The sequence below is a fragment of the Natator depressus genome, chromosome 4 (assembly GCF_965152275.1).
Source record: "Natator depressus isolate rNatDep1 chromosome 4, rNatDep2.hap1, whole genome shotgun sequence".
NCBI classification, from domain to species: Eukaryota; Metazoa; Chordata; order Testudines; family Cheloniidae; genus Natator; species Natator depressus.
In genome coordinates this window covers 83,849,227-83,868,260 of record NC_134237.1, presented here as the reverse complement: position 1 = coordinate 83,868,260, position 19,034 = coordinate 83,849,227, and the positions used below count along the sequence as shown (strand labels likewise).

General features: G+C 44.4%; 1 protein-coding gene across 1 annotated transcript in view; it reads right to left on the bottom strand.

Annotated features, from left to right (window-relative positions):
* FGL1 (fibrinogen like 1) overlaps positions 1 to 19,034 on the bottom strand; it is a 64,894-nt gene that overhangs the window by 15,956 nt on the left and 29,904 nt on the right. The window contains exons 5-6 of the mRNA XM_074951325.1: positions 5,931 to 6,111; positions 651 to 810 (exon numbers count right to left, since the gene is read on the bottom strand). Of these exons, the coding sequence (XP_074807426.1) occupies positions 651 to 810; positions 5,931 to 6,111 (341 nt within the window). The remainder of the gene's footprint in view (positions 1 to 650; positions 811 to 5,930; positions 6,112 to 19,034) is intronic.

Below are 19,034 nucleotides of genomic sequence, written 5' to 3'. Positions count from 1 at the left end.
AACAATAACTGAGGTGCACCATTTCTTATTGGAACCCTCCGTGAAGTCCTGCCTGAAATACTCCTTGATGTAAAGCCACCCCCGTTGTTGATTTTAACTCCCTGTAAGCCAACCCTGTAAGCCATGTCATCAGTCGCCCCTCCCTGCGTCAGAGGAGCGGCAGACAATCGTGCATCTGAGTTGAGAGTGCTGTCCAGAGCAGTCACAATGGAACACTCTGGGATAGCTCCTGGAGGCCAATACCATCGAATTGTGTCCACAGTACCCCAAATTCGACCCGGCAAGGCCGATTTAAGCGCTAATCCACTTGTCAGAGGTGGAGTAAGGAAATCGATTTTAAGAGCCCTTTAATTCGAAAAAAAGGGCTTCATCGTGTGGACGGGTGCAGGTTTACATCGACTTAACGCTGCTAAATTTGACCTAAAGTCCTAGTGTAGACCAGGGCATAGAGTCTGAGGCAAAATCAGGAATTGAACTAAGAACTTTGGTGTTCCAGTCTGGTGGCTTACGTACAAAATCATCATTCCTCTCTTTTCACCACTGATAGTCCCTTATGGGGATAGCTTTAGAGTTAATGTATAACTTGGTCCCACCTGGTCTCAGATACCTGTGGTTTGTTTGTAATTATAACTGCTGGCTCCAACACCTACCTATCAAATTTCTGGCTGCCATCAGAACGTCTCTGAAAAACAGTCCAGCCTCCCCCTTCTGACATGTCACAGTAGGCGAGGAATTCACTAGGGCTCTGAAGAGGTTTCATCTTGTAAAATCCACTGCGTTTATGTCCATCGTTGTAGATCTCTGCACAATCTGCTTTCAAAATATCAGTTGAAAATAGATTTTTTTAGGTCCTTTACTTATTACCGAAAACAAGCTTCACAAAGAGGGACCTTCATCAACATAATCAATGTATGGTAAAAATATAAAACTTGCATATTATCTTTGTGTTTTATCATTTTCATTGATTACCATAATTACATGTTTGTACAGCCTCCTCAAATGTAAAAACACTCACTAACTTCAGTGGGATTTCCACGTACTACAGAATTTTGCTCATTGTAGAATAGCCACAAACAGCAGGACGGAATCATCACTGTTAGGAGAAAAATAATAAACATTGAACCTGGTACACTATTGCACCTTCTAAAGAATGAGTCCAAACTCACATACTCCGGTATGTAAAATGTTCCCATTGTGATTTGATACTATTTTGCTCTCACTTTGAATTGGTATAAGTGACTGACTAAGGTTCAGAGAATAGGGCCCAACGAATGCACAATAATTCTATAATCTTTTTTTTCCTCCTAGGAGTTAATTTTTATATGAAAGGAGTTCTTTGTTAATATCTAATCTACTCTCAGACTGTCAGTCACACAGGAAAGACGTATAATTTTCAACTCTTTCTGTTTTTCCTGGCAAAGGTAGAGGTGATTAACTGTAAGATTTACCTCTGAAAACTTGCTGAACATGTTGGCTGGGGTTCTGCCAACATTTTGTTTTTTTAATTGCATTTGTGGGCCAGTTTGGAACGTTCTGAACTATTTTCTTTCTCCCTTGTGAAAGCCCCAGTGCGTTTTAGACCAGAAAATAAACAGTTTATACTGAAAACAAATGACTGTGCCAGGGTTTGAATAGACTATAACAGAGAAAAGTAATGTAAATAAGATCTAAGCCAGTCGATGGGAGGAATGTAAAGAATGTTTCACTAGTTTAGAGTATAGCCTCAAATTTTCAAACACTCATGATTTTCTCAGCAGAGTCCCAAGTCTGCACAGTACTTAAGAATGTGCTTAATCCACTGGTTTCAGAGTAGCAGCCTGTTAGTCTGCATTCGCAAAAAGAAAAGGAGGACTTGTGGCACCTTAGAGACTAACAAATTTATTTGAGCATGATGTGCTCAGCTCCTTGAAGATGCCTGTGCATGACTATAGAGATAGGTAAGGGTTCGGGCCCTGTGGGGCAAGGACTTTACTGCCTTATTTTTCTGTGAAGTGCCCTGTGAACTGTGGATGCTATACAAATATATAACCACCCCCACCAACAATGATATTACTGTTAATAAATACAGCAATCCAGTGGCCTTTTCTCCTGTATAAGGGGCCATTAGTATTGCAGGAAGGGAGATTCTCCCCCAAAGATTGTGGGGTGAAATCTGGGTTTTAGGGGTTGGCACAGGGAGGAGGACATGCCTTTATTATAAGAAGGTATGTCATGCTGTAGAATGGAATATATATAATATACACTGGAAACTCAGCTATCCAAGCATCCAGACCTTCCTGTCTAAGAAACTGCTTGTGTCTGTATTGACTCTTGATTATCTGCACACACCTGACATAGGAAAACTGTAGCTGAACAGTGGAGAGAGCAGCATGCAGAGAGGAGAGCATATTAGGCCCACTGGACTAAATTCTCTTGGTATGAGTCCATTGACTTCAATGGATTTACATTATGGATAGATTTGGCCCTTTAGGACTTGGGTAGTGACTGAATGAGGTGACCCAGAAGGAAGAGAAGATTTTATTTAGAACTGCAACAAACCTGCTGTACTCTTACAACACAAATGTCCTGAAAACTATCAAAGTAGCTTCGTCTTTTATAGAAACAGATGATATTCAATATGAATCTGTGATTAAGCTTTTCTTTTTTTGAACCCTTGACTGCCAGAATGGTGCCTTGGACTAGAACAAGTGGCTGACCATTTTTGAAATTTTAAGATGTTTTCTCACCTTAAAATGCCCTCCAGCTGTAACAATATTTTCAGTCTCTAAAAGAGTCTCACTGACCTGTAAGCATTATAGATGTTAGATCAAAACCAGAGCTTCACACCCAGCATGGAAGCTGATTGCTTGTTTCCACTGGCAGAATGGTTTTAATAATGAATGTGATGCGTTGTTGACAGAACAAATGGGGAAAAGGAGGGATATGTTTGGGGATTTTTCTTTATAGTACCAGAGACAACAAAAACCCAACAATAATTAAGTTCTCCATATCTTGTTAGTTAATGTGGCAATAATGTGTGAAATATGGCACCCTGAATATTAGAAGAGACAATGAAATGGGGCCCAATCCTACAGTTGTGCTGAGAGACCCTGCTGATTTACTTCAGTGGGAGTTCAGGGTACTCAGCACTGCCTTCCTTTCATCCACCGTTTGTCTTGTCCATTTAAAGTGCAAGCTCTGCATAGCAGGGACTGGGTCTTATGAGGTTTATATACAGTGCCTAACACAATGAGGTCCTGCTCTCAGTTAGGATCTCTAGATGCTACTTTAAGACAAAAAATAATAACAGTTACAGGATGCACTTAGATCAGGCTCTTAATCTGAAAAAAAAATCTCATCTATATGGACAATTGCGCATTCATATTCACATTCACCTAAAGATGCAGATTAGTGCCTTGTGGGATTTTCACAAGCCCTTAAGCAGGTTAGGTGTCTAATGCTAACTTTCAATGGGAATTAGGCATCTAACCTGGCTAGGCACCTTTGGAAATACTATTAGGTGCCTATCAGCATTTTTAGGCACCTAAATACCTTTGGAAATCTGGTCTCTAACTACAATTTTTAAAATATTTTCAGTGGTTTAGTCATTGTAGGGTGGTCTATGTCCACTGTCCTTCCTAATCTTTCACTCCTCCTTCAGCGGGACTGGAGATGGCAAATGGCTGACATGTGTTAGTGTTTGTCTAGACTTGGCTAGTATTAGACACAGATTTAGCAGGCTATGAAGGATGAAAGGCAGAAACCTGAGATTTCTGTTAGCTGACTATAAGATTGCCACCCATCCGGTTTTCACCCAGACAGTCCGGGTTTCAGCTTGTGTGTCCAAGTACCATTTCACAAGCCCTGATGTCCAATTTTTTGGATCTGTGGAAACTTGCTCACTTCTGATGTGAGAGAACGCACACCACCCTCGTGAGGAGGGGAACAGAGCCCAGCCAATCATAGCTGAGCGCCTGCCACCCAGCGAATCACAGCCCACAGTCCTCCCTGCCCCACCCACTCCCAACAGCCCAACTGGGGAAAGTTCAGTAAGTTTCTCAGCCTGGAGTTTGGCAGGACACAGGAACTGGGTGGGTGTGCTGCAAATGGGGGAGCATCTGTTTCTGTTCCTTCCACTCTTCCACTGTGTGTGCAAGTGGGTGGACCTTCTTCTCTCTTAGATACTGGTGCAAATAAGTGGAGTCTCTCCCCCTATCTAGGCATCCATGTAAATGTAGGGGGAGTCCTCCCTTTCACCTCAGCTGTATGTGCAAAAGGGGGAGCTCCCTTCCCCTGCTCCCCAGAACCAGTGTGCTAATGAAGCAAACTTTTCACTGTGTGCATGTGTGTGGAAATGAAGAAATTCAAATGAGTGTAAATGAAAATCCCCCTATGTGTGTGCAGATTGTCCTTATTACCCCTAGGATGTGTGAGCAGATGTACCTCAGAAACAGCAATCCTATGGGAGGATGGGGGGAGAGGGGCGAGTGATGGAGCAGGGCCTTAGGGGGAAGAGGCGGAGATGGGTGCAGGCCCTTGAGGGTCCGGTTACCAGCCATTAGAAAGGTGGCAGTCCTAGCTGACTATCTGTTATTTATGTCTCATTTTAACAATACCCTTAAGGTAGCAAAAATCAGAGGATCAAATCCTCCATTCCAGCTGAGCTGAGTTCAGCACAGGGCAGGAGGGTTTATGAAATGGTGGCTTTAAGTCACCTTTGTATTCTTCAGTACTGGAGGTAGTCCTGTTTCTACCATTGTAGTTCTACAGCACTTGTGGGGAGGATCCTGAAGAGGCTAGATCTGCTGGCACAAAGCAGCTGGAGTGGAGCCCAGAATCTAGTTGAATAACGAAATCATCAGCCAAACTAAAGCTAAGGTCACAAATACAAATACAAATTATATGAAGTCTGTACTGGCTTCTGGTCACCCAGCAATAGGATTCTAAAGTTTTATTAACTTTTATTGTTCTGTATAGTCTTGTTTCATGTGTCCTGGTTGAGCTGGTAGTGTCTATGCTTCTTGGAGAAATCAAGACATATAGTATTGCATTTCTGGGTGTTCCTAAAATTAAATTGAAAACAGTTGGGAGTTAGACTCATTTTTCAGCTGAAAAAATATGATTTAAAACATGTTTGAAAGGGCTTTGCCCTTTCTCTTCAGTCTCTTAGCTCAGGCTCTGTTTATATACCTAAAGAATGTGGCTCTAAACAACAGACCATAGCTGTGGGGTTTTTTTTAAATTCCTTTATTTGTATCATGTTCTTTAAAGCATGAAAAATTCTTTCCCTGCTCTTATTACACTTTTTGTTTTTTATTAGAGTTTCACCTGTTTTAGAATTTTAATTCAACAGATCAGCTGTTTTGGACTGAGATGGTGGGAAATGAGGTCCAAAGTTGTGGGGCCCTCATGGAAAACACCCAGCCCCTTTTATTTTATACGGAGGGAAGCTCCATCTTGAATGCCATCATTCACTGCAGCTGTAGCAGTAACACAATGGGGGAGAGGTGGATTCTTGGATAGGTAGTTGCCAAATTATACCTGCTCTAGATCTGTACTAGCTACCTGTTGGCTTCTTAGGTTTTTATAGGTCACCTTAAAGTCTAAGGTTATCACCTTAAAATCTACTCAGAAGCCAACAGGTAGCTAGTACAGATCTAGAGCAGGTATAATTTGGCAAGATATCATTTAAAAAAGCATGCTGGAATGTTCTGCAGCAACTACAGTTTCTGGACAGTTTTAAGGTGTAGCTCCATGTAGAATGCATTGCACAATCTGAACTCAAGACAACAAAGGCCTGGATAATAGCTGAATGCTATGTCTTGGTGGGACAGTTTTCTGGGGGAATTGTAAAGCATCACTGTAACGCTGAAGTCTCCGTTGTACTGGCCATGGAAACATATACACGAGTTCAAATAGACACAACGTGAAAAGAAGAAATAAATTCTAACCTGCGTATTGTCTTTTTTCTCCCAGGTCAATAACACTGTTTTCATCTCCGGTGTCACTGTATTGAATCTCCTTCTCCTGTAAGAGCTGCACTATTTTTACCTGCTGCTGTTTCACACGATACTCCAGAAGTCTCACCTGGGCCTTGAGCCTCAGCTGCTCTTGAAAACAACTCTGTAGAGTCTAGAGGGGAAAATGCACTTTTGCTTGTAGAGTTAACATTTGTCACAGTGTGTTTAGCATTAATAAACCACTTGATTCAAGAAGGCAGTTCTCACCAGTCACTGTAGAAATTGATTATGGTTAGCATTCCCCCCCTTTATTTAAAGTTATCGAGTATATTACAGGGTGGCCAAACATCCACCATCACTTTCTCAGACTTCTCCTTAAAACACTCTTCTTCCATGGAGTCTTTAAACAATAATCCATTTATATATTTTATAAATAAGGAATTTACACCTCTTAGAGACCAGCTCTTATATCATGGGGATGGATGATCCACTCCCACAGGAAAATCTGCAGGAGGGGACTCTGGTGGAGAATGTTACTGTAAGGATCCCTTCATAGAGTTGTCTCCCCCCATCTTCCTGTCAGGGACAGGGTTTAGTCCCCAGAGAACAGGTAGTGGGATCTTCCCCAAACCTTGTAGTCCCCAAGGGTCTCAGGAAATATAATCTGGACACTGGTACTTTTTCAGTTTTGCTCTCTAAACACCACTATGACTAAACCAGACTAAACACTATGTCTGACTTTCATTTCATTTTAGAGTACAAGGTTCTTAGGGTATGGACTCAGACTTCCTTTATGCATGGATTGTACAGCTCCACACCCACTGCCAGTGCTCACAAAAAAAAAATTATGATCATTCGCAAGTTGCTGATGAACATGAAGAATAAATGCTAAGTACAAAGAACGTGATTCACTGTTATCCTACTACTCATTTAATCAGTTACACCAGGGCAAGGCTGGTGTGAAATGCTAACATTCTGGCAGTGGTGTGGTGGTACAGAAAGAAATGGGTAAACTCACCTACACTCCATGCTCCCCAATGAGAAGTGGGTAAACTTTGTTTACCCTTGATTATACTACTGCATTCTGATCTGGTAACTTTGGTGTATTGAAGACCGTGTTGGAATCACCGTCTGAGTGGCGGTGGTGGTGGAGGGGGGATCTTAGTCCTGCCTGTTGGCTAGGGGGATCTAGAGCTAAGAAATGAAGTGTGATGCTGCAACCTTCCTGCAAGAGAATCTATGTTTTTATTTAATTTCTCTTTGTGTATGCCGTGAACATAATAGTAGTGTTTTGCACTCACTTCACACTGTTGCAGAAAAACCAAATGTCTTTCCATAATAATTTTGTCCTATTCAATTTGACAGACAGAGGTTCCCTCCAGTACATCCAAATACAGCACAAACCAGCATGTTTCTCTATAGATTTGCTTCCTTGTTGGTGAATCAGCACCATCATTAATGTCTGTACAGCTCTGAGAATAGGATTCTTAATTAAGACACACAGCACTCATAAGATTCCACAAACTGAGAAGTTAACACATGATTATACTGTAGCGTTAGTTAAAAAGAAGAGGGGCTTTTACTACAACCAATAAACACTCATGATCCATTTTACATAGACATGGCCCATTGTTTCTGGTAAGACTCAAGATTATTACAGGAGGCCAGACCTCATTGCTTTTTCACTCTAGAGGATGCAATTCACTTTGTTGACCAACTTAGAGTAGGAGATTGAAAAGAGAGAAGAGTTGATCTTTTTAGGCAAGAGATAAAGAATCACTTCAAATGGGTTTGTTATAATGATTTTTTTATATAAAATGTTATTTTCTTTTAATATTCAAGGTTCCCTTAGATGAGTATTTGTTTCTTCAGGCATGTTGGCTCTGCAGCGCAATCCTGATCACATGCCTTCATTCCAAATGTTTGTGTTGTATCTCAGATGTTTGCTTTTAATTTAATTCATACTGTGTTGTAATCCAGTATATGATGATGGTTAGCAGCCTGGAACACATATGGCAGGATAAGGTAGTTTTTCAGGAACCTGTTGAAGAGCAGAGGGTTTACTGCATGTGCCAGTGTGATGCATTTTTGAAAACTCCATAAAAATCTTTGGACCAGATTCAGCTATGGAGTAAGTTCCGTACCAGCTGGCTGCTTGCACCTAAGCCATGCTGAGCAGGCAGCAGGACCTTTGGCCACAAGAAGTTGTGAGATGAGCTAGTTGACCAAATCCTAAAACTCACCAGAGACACACACAAGCCCTTCAGTGGCCTATTAACCCCCAGAACCCTAACTTATTTGAATAGTGCCTTGAAAATCTTTTCCAGGTGTCAGTAACAATGGGCACAATGATAGACAATACAGTAATGTACTCCTGAAAAGCTGATAAGCATCACTTATTAGATGAAAAAAGAAAAGGAGTACTTGTGGCACCTTAGAGACTAACAAATTTATTTGAGCATAAGCTTTCGTGAGCTACAGCTCACTTTATCCGATGAAGTGAGCTGTAGCTCATGAAAGCTTATGCTCAAATAAATTTGTTAGTCTCTAAGGTGCCACAAGTACTCCTTTTCTTTTTGCAAATACAGACTAACATGGCTGCTACTCTGAAACTTATTAGATGGTCCTTGTTGGTCAAGTGATTCTTACTGCAAAATTCTTACAGATGACTTATGAGAGAAGGTATTTTTTTCAGCTTCAGGGAATGGGCACTTTTGCCTCACAGCATACTAGTAGTTTTGATTGTATGTCTTATCCTGTTTGATGTAAGTGTAAAACACTCATGCTCCCTCTGCTGGCTCTTCATTAGCAAAGCCCAAAATAATATGAGCCAAATTTTTAAAGTGCTCTCAACCCAGGTGCCACATTTGCTCTGACAATTTTACACACAGAACTGCTTGTGGATCTTGCACACACACACACAGCACTTGCATGACCATGTCAATCAGTTAGAGATCTAGCTGCTTAGTTTTCATGCACAAAAGCATTTGCACTCAAAAATGTCAGTTTTTGCAGAAGCAAAACTGTGGGTGACAAAGTTAGAGGGTTTGTAAAATTTAGCCATGTAGGATCTTAATAATTATTTTTAAAAATTATACAATATTTTTTGTTTCTATAGTGCATTTCAAATGAAGATCTGAGTGCTTAAAAAAATTAATTAATTAAGTCTCTAAACACTCCTGGGATGTAGAGAAGTATTATCATAATTTTACAGATGACCTTTTAGCCAAAGCTGAGGATCAGAACTCCATCCTCATTCTCTTTGACCTGTTAGCCACCTTCGACACAGTCAACCATACTCTTCTTCTTGAAATCTTGTCCTCCCTTGGCTTCCATGACTCTGCCCTCTCCTGATTGTCCTCCTACCTCTCTAATTGCTCCTTCAGAAGATTCTTTGGAGGATATCCTCAGTTTTCTCTGGGGTTCCACAGGGCTCTGTACTTTGTCCTCTTCTATTCTTCCTCTACACCATCTATTTACTTTGGGTAATCTCATCTACAAACACAAATTTAACTACTATCTCTACAATTTAGGGATTGTCTACACTGGCACTTTACAGCACTGCAACTTTCTCGCTCTGGGGTGTGAAAAAACACACCCCTGAGGGCACCAAGTTTCAGTGCTGTAAAGCACCAGTGTAGACAGTGCGCCAGCTCTGGGAGCCGTGCTCTCAGCGCTGGTAGCTACGCCCCTCCTGGAGGTAGTTTTTTAGAATGCTGGGAGAGCTGTCTCCCAGCGCTCTGCTGTGACTACACAAGCCACGTTAAAGCGCTGCTGTGGCTAGTGTAGACTAGCTCTTAGAGAGAGATGTACCTCTCTGCTCCAGACCTGTCTCTTTCTGTCCAAACTAAAATCTCAGCTTGTCTCAGTGTCAGGGCTGGGCCTTGGGCAGTCTGTCTGCATGGATCAGTTACCAAGCTGCAGTCAGGAGATGAGTAGCAGAGTTGCGTCAAGCCAGGTCAAGATGCCAGGAAGTTAGAGTCAGGCACTGAGTTGCAGACAGGAGGCAAGTAGCGGAGTCAGGGTCACATCAGGTCAGGCAGGGTCAGCATGCCTGGAAGGCAGGGTCAGGTGCTGAGTTGCACAGAGGAGGCAAGTAGCAGAGTCTGTGGTTCACAGCAAGACAAGGTCTGGAGCAGAAGCAAGCAAATAGTTTGCATCATTGCTCAGACAGCTTTCTATGATGACTTCCTATAGACTAGCATTAGCCAATCAGTGGGCTGTGGGGGGCTACCACTCAAGCCCTTCTGGGTGTACATCCTGCAGCATGCAACTTCACAGACTCCTTTAGCAGAAACCCAGTCTGAGCTTCCGATGGTGATGTGAATCATAGAATCATAGAATATCAGGGTTGGAAGGGACCTCAGGAGGTCATCTAGTCCAACCCCCTGTTCAAAGCAGGACCGATCCCCAATTAAATCATCCCAGCCAGGGCTTTGTCAAGGCTGACCTTAAAAACTTCTAAGGAAGGAGATTCCACCACCTCCCTAGGTAACGCATTCCAGTGTTTCACCACCCTCCTAGTGAAAAAGTTTTTCCTAATATCCAACCTAAATCTCCCCCAATGCAACTTGAGACCATTACTCCTTGTTCTGTCATCTGCTACCACTGAGAACAATCTAGAGCCATCCTCTTTGGAATCCCCTTTCAGGTAGTTGAAAGCAGCTATCAAATCCCCCCCCTCATTCTTCTCTTCCGTAGACTAAGCATCCCCAGTTCCCTCAGCCTCTCCTCATAACTCATGTGTTCCAGTCCCCTAATCATTTTTGTTGCCCTCCGCTGGACTCTTTCCAATTTTTCCACATCCTTCTTGTAGTGTGGGGCCCAAAACTGGACACAGTACTCCAGATGAGACCCAGTTATCTTGTCATAGAAGGCAATTAGATTTGTCAGGCATGACTTGCCCTTGGTGAATCCATGCTGACTGTTCCTGATCACTTTCCTCTCCTCTAAGTGCTTCAGAATTGATTCCTTGAGGACCTGCTCCATGATTTTTCCAGGGACTGAGGTAAGGCTGACTGGCCTGTAGTTCCCAGGATCCTCCTTCTTCCCTTTTTTAAAGATGGGCACTACATTAGCCTTTTTCCAGTCATCCTGACAGATATGAGGAGATGTCACCAAGCATAAGAACTTCTTGGACCAGATCCTGGGCCTATGGGTGTTCCTGGCTACCAACACGTTCACATGTCCAACTGGTTCTGTGGATGAAGGGAAAGCAGTGGACGTGTTGTTCCTTGACTTTAGCAAAGCTTTTGACACTGTCTCCCACAGTATTCTTGCCAGCAAGTTAAAGAAGTATGGGCTGGATGAATGGACTATAAGGTGGATAGAAAGCTGGCTAGATTGTCGGGCTCAACGGGTAGTGATCAATGGCTCCATGTCTAGTTGGCAGCCAGTATCAAATGGAGCGCCCCAAGGGTCGGTCCTGGGGCCGGTTTTGTTCCATATCTTCATAAATGATCTGGAGGATGGTATGCATTGCACCCTCAGCAAGTTTGCAGATGACACTAAACTGGGAGGAGAGGTAGATATGTTGGAGGGTAGGGATAGGATACAGAGGGACCTAGACAAATTGGAGGACTGGGCCAAAAGAAATCTGATGAGGTTCAACAAGGACAAGTGCAGAGTTCTGCACTTAGGACGGAAGAATCCAATGCACCGCTACAGACTAGGGAGCGAATGGCTCGGCAGCAGTTCTGCAGAAAAGGACCTAGGGGTTACAGTGGACGAGAAGCTGGATATGAGTCAACAGTGTGCCCTTGTTGCCAAGAAGGCCAATGACATTTTGGGATGTATAAGTAGGGGCATTGCCAGCAGATCGAGGGACGTGATCGTTCCCCTCTATTTGACACTGGTGAAGCCTCATCTGGAGTACTGTGTCCAGTTTTGGGCCCCACACGACAAGAAGGATGTGGAAAAATTGGAAAGAGTCCAGCGGAGGGCAACAAAAATGATTAGGGGACTGGAACACATGAGTTATGAGGAGAGGCTGAGGGAACTGGGGATGTTTAGTCTACGGAAGAGAAGAATGAGGGGGGGGATTTGATAGCTGCTTTCAACTACCTGAAAGGGGATTCCAAAGAGGATGGCTCTAGACTGTTCTCAGTGGTAGCAGATGACAGAACAAAGAGTAATGGTCTCAAGTTGCAGTGGGGGAGATTTAGGTTGGATATTAGGAAAAACTTTTTCACTAGGAGGGTGGTGAAATACTGGAATGCATTACCTAGGGAGGTGGTGGAATCTCCTTCCTTAGAAGTTTTTAAGGTCAGCCTTGACAAAGCCCTGGCTGGGATGATTTAATTGGGGATCGGTCTTGCTTTGAGCAGGGGGTTGGACTAGATGACCTCCTGAGGTCCCTTCCAACCCTGATATTCTATGATTCTATGATTCTAGCACAAGCTCTACATGGCTAGAACAGAGTTCTTAATCTTCTCCTTTCCCTTCCCACAAAATCCTTCTTGCTATCTCCTTTCTTGATCACTGAGGACATCACCACCATTCTACCTGTCCACTCAGGTCCATAACCAGGGGATCATCTTGGACTCTGACCTCTCTCTGACTCCTCATGTCCATTTATGTCTAAATCTTGCAGATTCTTTCTGTGAAACATCTCTAAGATATGGCCTTTCCGATCTATTCACACAGCTAAAACTCTCATCCAGGCTGTCATAATTTCATGTCTCAGGTACTGCAACATCCTTTTCTCTGGCCTTGAGAAATGCAGTCATGTCCCAGTCATATCCCTTCAGAATGCTGCTACAAAGATCATGTTCCTAGTCCATTGTTTTGACCATGTTCTCTCTCTTTTTGTATCTCTTAATTGGCTCCCACATCTCTATTGTATATAAAAAAGCTACTTGTCTTCACTTTCAGGCCCTTCATGGCCTATTTCCCCTGCCCCCCAACTGATCATCTCTCATTCAATGTCAAAAGGTTGCCTCTTGCCTCTGATCAGCCCATAATATCAGCCTCCATTCCCCCTTGTTAAATTTTCAGACAAACACGTTTGTGCTTTTTCTCCTGCTGCCCCTCACTCTTGAAAGGAGCTCCAGTAAACATAACTGTTCTCCTTCTGATCCCTATTTAAAACTTTCCTTTGCTGTGATGCTACAAAAAACTTGACAATGGTAGGCTGCTAGTATGCTGAGACCACAACCTCTGAGGCTGACCAATATTCTCTTTGTTTCCTTGTATTCCCCTTTTGTCTGTCTGTATCTCTACTGTCTCTTGGCTTATACTTAGATTGGGGCAGGGATTGTCTTTTTGTTCTGTGTTTGTACAGTACCTTGCACAAAGGATCTACAGTCTTAGACCAGGTCTCCGAGGTGCTACGATAATACAAGCAATAAATAATAATACAGATGGATAAACTGAGGCATAGAAAGTTAAATAATATGCCCAAGGTCACACAGCGAGTCACTGACAGAGTCCAGAACCCATGACTCTTAGTCCTTAATTGAATCACTTAACCAAGCCCTGGTCTACACTAGGACTTTAGGTCGAATTTAGCAGCGTTAAATCGATGTAAACCTGCACCCGTCCACACGATGAAGCCCTTTTTTTTGACTTAAAGGGCTCTTAAAATTGATTTCCTTACTCCACCCCTGACAAATGGATTAGCGCTTAAATCGGCCTTGCCGGGTCAAATTTGGGGTACTGTGGACACAATTCGATGGTATTGGCCTCCGGGAGCTATCCCAGAGTGCTCCATTGTGACCGCTCTGGACAGCACTCTCAACTCAGATGCACTGGCCAGGTAGACAGGAAAAGAACCGCGAACTTTTGAATCTCATTTCCTGTTTGGCCAGCGTGGCAAGCTGCAGGTGACCATGCAGAGCTCATCAGCAGAGGTGGCCATGCAGAGCTCATCAGCAGAGGTGACCATGATGGAGTCCCAGAATCACAAAAGAGCTCCAGCATGGACTGAACGGGAGGTATGGGATCTGATCACTGTATGGGGAGAGGAATCCGTGCTATCAGAACTCCGTTCCAGTTTTTGAAATGCCAAAACCTTTGTCAAAATCTCCCAGGGCATGAAGGACAGAGGCCATAACAGGGACCCAAAGCAGTGCCGCATAAAACTTAAGAAGCTAAGGCAAGCCTACCAGAAAACCAGAGAGGCGAACGGCCGCTCCGGGTCAGAGCCCCAAACATGCCGCTTCTACGATGAGCTGCATGCCATTTTAGGGGGTTCAGCCACCACTACCCCAGCCATGTTGTTTGACTCCTTCAATGGAGATGGAGGCAACATGGAAGCATGTTTTGGGGACGAAGAAGAAGATGATGATGATGAGGTTGTAGATAGCTCACAGCAAGCAAGCGGAGAAACCGGTTTTCCCGACAGCCGGGAACTGTTTCTCACCCTGGATCTGGAGCCAGTACCCCCCGAACCCACCCAAGGCTGCCTCCTGGACCTGGCAGGCTGAGAAGGGACCTCCGGTGAGTGTACCTTTTAAAATACTATACATGGTTTAAAAGCAAGCATGTGAAAGGATTAATTTGCCCTGGCATTTGCGGCTCTCCTGGATGTACTCCCAAAGCCTTTGCAAAAGGTTTCTGGGGAGGGCAGCCTTATTGCATCCTCCATGGTAGGACACTTTACCACTCCAGGCCAGTAGCACGTACTCGGGAATCATTGTACAACAAAGCATTGCAGTGTATGTTTGCTGGCGTTCAAACAACATCCGTTCTTTATCTCTCTGTGTTATCCTCAGGAGAGTGAGATATCATTCATGGTCACCTGGTTGAAATAGGGTGCTTTTCTTCAGGGGACACTCAGAGGTGCCCGTTCCTGCTGGGCTGTTTGCCTGTGGCTGAACAGAAATGTTCCCCGCTGTTAGCCACGGGGTGGGGGGAGGGTTGAGGGGGTAGCCACGCGGTGGGGGGAGGCAAAATGCGACCTTGTAATGAAAGTACATGTGCTATGTATGTAATGTTAACAGCAAGGTTTACCCTGAAAGAGTGTAGCCATTGTTTTATAAAATGTGTCTTTTTAAATACCGCTGTCCATTTTTTTTCTCCACCAGCTGCATGTGTTTCAATGATCACAGGATCTTCTCCTTCCCAGAGGCTAGTGAAGATTAGAAAGAAAAAAAAACGCACTCGTGATGAAATGTTCTCTGAGCTCATGCTGTCCTCCCACACTGACAGAGCACAGACAAATGCGTGGAGGCAAATAATGTCAGACTGCAGGAAAGCACAAAATGACCGGGAGGAGAGGTGGCGGGCTGAAGAGAGTAAGTGGCGGGCTGAAGAGAGGGCTGAAGCTCAAATGTGGTGGCAACGTGATGAGAGGAGGCAGGATTCAATGCTAAGGCTGCTGGAGGATCAAACCAATATGCTCCAGTGTATGGTTGAGCTGCAGCAAAGGCAGCTGGAGCACAGACCGCCACTACAGGCCCTGTGTAACCAACCGCCCTCCTCCCCAAGTTCCATAGCCTCCTCACCCAGACGCCCAAGAATGCGGTGGGGGGGCCTCCGGCCAACCAGCCACTCCACTACAGAGGATTGCCCAAAAACCAGAAGGCTGGCATTCAATAAATTTTAAAGTTGTAAACTTTAAACTGCTGTGTGGCATTTTCCTTCCCTCCTCCACCACCGCTCCTGGGCTACCTTGGTAGACATCCCCCTATTTGTGTGATGAATGAATAAAGAATGCATGAATGTGAAGCAATAATGACTTTATTGCCTCTGCAAGTGGTGATCGAAGGGAGGAGGAGAGTGTGGTCAGCTTACAGGGAAGTAGAGTGAACCAAGGGGCTGGGGGTTTCATCAAGGAGAAACAAACAGAACTTTCACACCGTAGCCTGACCAGTCATGAAACTGGTTTTCAAAGCTTCTCTGATGCGTGCCATGCCCTCCTGTGCTCTTCTAACCGCCCTGGTGTCTGGCTGCGCGTAACCAGCAGCCAGGCGATTTGCCTCAACCTCCCACCCCGCTGTAAACGTCTCCCCCTTACTCTCACAGATATTGTGGAGCACACAGCAAGCAGTAATAACAGTGGGAATATTGGTTTCGCTGAGGTCTAAGCGAGTCAGTAAACTGCACCAGCGCGCCTTTAAATGTCCAAATGCACATTCTACCACCATTCTGCACTTGCTCAGCTTGTAGTTGAACAGCTCCTGACTACTGTCCAGGCTGCCTGTGTATGGCTTCACGAGTCATGGCATTAAGGGGTAGGCTGGGTCCCCAAGGATACATATAGGCATTTCAACATCACCAACAGTTATTTTCTGGTCTGGGAATAAAGTCCCTTCCTGCAGCTTTTGAAACAGACCAGAGTTCCTGAAGATGCGAGCGTCATGTACCTTTCCCGGCCATCCCACGTTGATGTTGGTGAAACGTCCCTTGTGATCCACCAGAGCTTGCAGCACTATTGAAAAGTACCCCTTGCGGTTTATGTACTCGCCGGCTTGGTGCTCCGGTGCCAAGATAGGGATATGGGTTCTGTCTATGGCCCCACCACAGTTAGGGAATCCCATTGCAGCAAAGCCATCCACTATGACCTGCACATTTTCCAGGGTCACTACCCTTGATATCAGCAGATCTTTGATTGTGTGGGCTACTTGCATCACAGCAGCCCCCACAGTAGATTTGCCCACTCCAAATTGATTCCCGACTGACCGGTAGCTGTCTGGCGTTGCAAGCTTCCACAGGGCTATCGCCACTCGCTTCTCAACTGTGAGGGCTGCTCTCATCTTGGTATTCATGCGCTTCAGGGCAGGGGAAAGCAAGTCACAAAGTTCCATGAAAGTGTCCTTATGCATGCGAAAGTTTTGCAGCCACTGGGAATCGTCCCAGACCTGCAACACTATGCAGTCCCACCAGTCTGTGCTTGTTTCCCGAGCCCAGAATCGGCGTTCCACCGCATGAACCTGCCCCATTAGCACCATGATGCATGCATTGGCAGGGCCCATGATTCAGAGAAATCTGTGTCCATGTCCTGATCAGTCACATGACCGCGCTGACTTCGCCTCCTCACCCGGTATCGCTCTGCCAGGTTCTGGTGCTGCATATACTGCTGGATAATGCGTGTGGTGTTTAATGTGCTCCTAATTGCCAAAGTGATCTGAGCGGCCTCCATGCTTGCCTTAGTATGGCATCCGCACAGAAAAAAGGCACGGAACGATTGTCTGCCGTTCCTCTGACGGAGGGAGGGGCGACTGATGACATGGCTTACAGGGTTGGCTTACAGGGAATTAAAATCAACAAAGGGGGTGGCTTTACATCAAGGAGTATTTCAGGCAGGACTTCACGGACGGTTCCAATAAGAAATGGTGCACCTAAGTAATTGTTCTTATTGGAACAAGCAGGTTGGTCTGGCCTCTGATTGATACATGGCTAGATTTACCTCGCTGCACCTTCTCTGTGAGTGACTGCAGTGTGACCTAGAGGAATGAGTCCCCTAGACAGCGGGGACGGAGGGTGTTGGGAAATGAGTACAAAACAAATCTGGTCTATTTCTTGTTTTGATCCACTCCATCTATCTTTTACATCTTTGGCTGGCAGCAGATGGTGCAGAAGGACTGCAAGCCATCCACATCTCTTGCCTACCCAGCAGAAGATGGTACAATAGGACTGCTAGCAATCCGTATCACCTGCCTGCTCACCATAAGATGGTTCAATAGGACTGACTGCAGGACTAAAGAGAATGACCTGATCAAGTCACTCCAAATTTCGTCCCTGCACCCATGTCTGCTCAGGCGCTCCTGATCGACCTCACAGAGGCGACCAGGAGCACCTCGGACATGACAATGACAGCTACCAGTCCTACTGTACCGTCTGCTGCCACAAGGCAATGGGTTGCTGCTGCTGTGTAGCAATGCAGTACCACGTCTGCCAGCACCCAGGAGACATACGGTGACGGTTACCTGAGCGGGCTCCATGCTTGCCATGGTATGGCGTTTGCACAGGTAACTCAAGAAAAAAGGCACAAAACAATTGTCTGCTGCAGCTTTCATGGAGGGAGGGAGGGAACGGGGGCCTGACGATATGTACCCAGAACCACCCGCGACAATGTTTTAGCCCCATCAGGCATTGGGATCTCAACCCAGAATTCCAATGGGCAGCGGAGACTGCGGGAACTGTGGGATAGCCACCCACAGTGAAATGCTCCGGAAGCCGACGCTTGCCTCGGTACTGTGGAAGCACTCCGCCGAGTTAATGCACTTAATGCACTTAGAGCATTTTCTGTGGGGACACACACACTCAAATATATAAAAATGATTTTAAAAAACCGACTTCTATAAATTCTACCTAATTTTGTAGTGTAGACATACCCCAAGATTCCTAGAAAATTAGCAATAATCGGAAGTAAATGTTTATTTTATATAATCTTGATAATACAGAAGAGACTTTTAAGGGGGGAAAGATTAATTCAAATCTGGAGGACATAAATAAATGGAGGTCTATCACTTATTTTGAGTCTAAATCATTTGAAGATATTTTAAGTCTCTACATGCTGTTATTCTAAACTTTGGATTTTAAACTGAAGTTTTCTTTTTATTTACTTTAAATATTTGCAAGTGAATTTAGAGCTCATGAAAGTGAAAGACCAACACAGAGCCTGAATAATCTCCACTGCTTTCCACCTTGTGTAGCCAGTTATGGTAGAAACTGGAATACACTATGTAAAAATACCCTTGATACAAGAGCCCAAAGATCCCCATGTTAGTGGATATTAGGTGCCTATCAGCAGTGTTGGACAGCTAGTACCGTAATAAGAAACTGACTGACCAGAAAAAGAGAATAAAACAATATCTGTCTAGCTATGCATGAACAGTACTAACTTCGAGTTTTTGGTCTCTCTTTTGCTGAACTCCAAACAGGACCTATAAGGCTTTGTTGATGAGCAGCAATAATAAGGGTCTCATATCTGGAATACCGGACCTATTCCCCATGGGGACAATCAGAAACCAGTTCTATAACTTTAATGTGGATCAGCCTGGCTCTCAGATGTGTAGATTAGGGGCCTGTTACTCCAGTTTTACCCAGGATAACTCCACTGAAATCACTGGAGTTAGACCAGTGTAAAAGTAGAGTAATAAAATGGTGACTCTGGCCCCAGGCATATAGTACAAGAATCTTTGGCAAAAA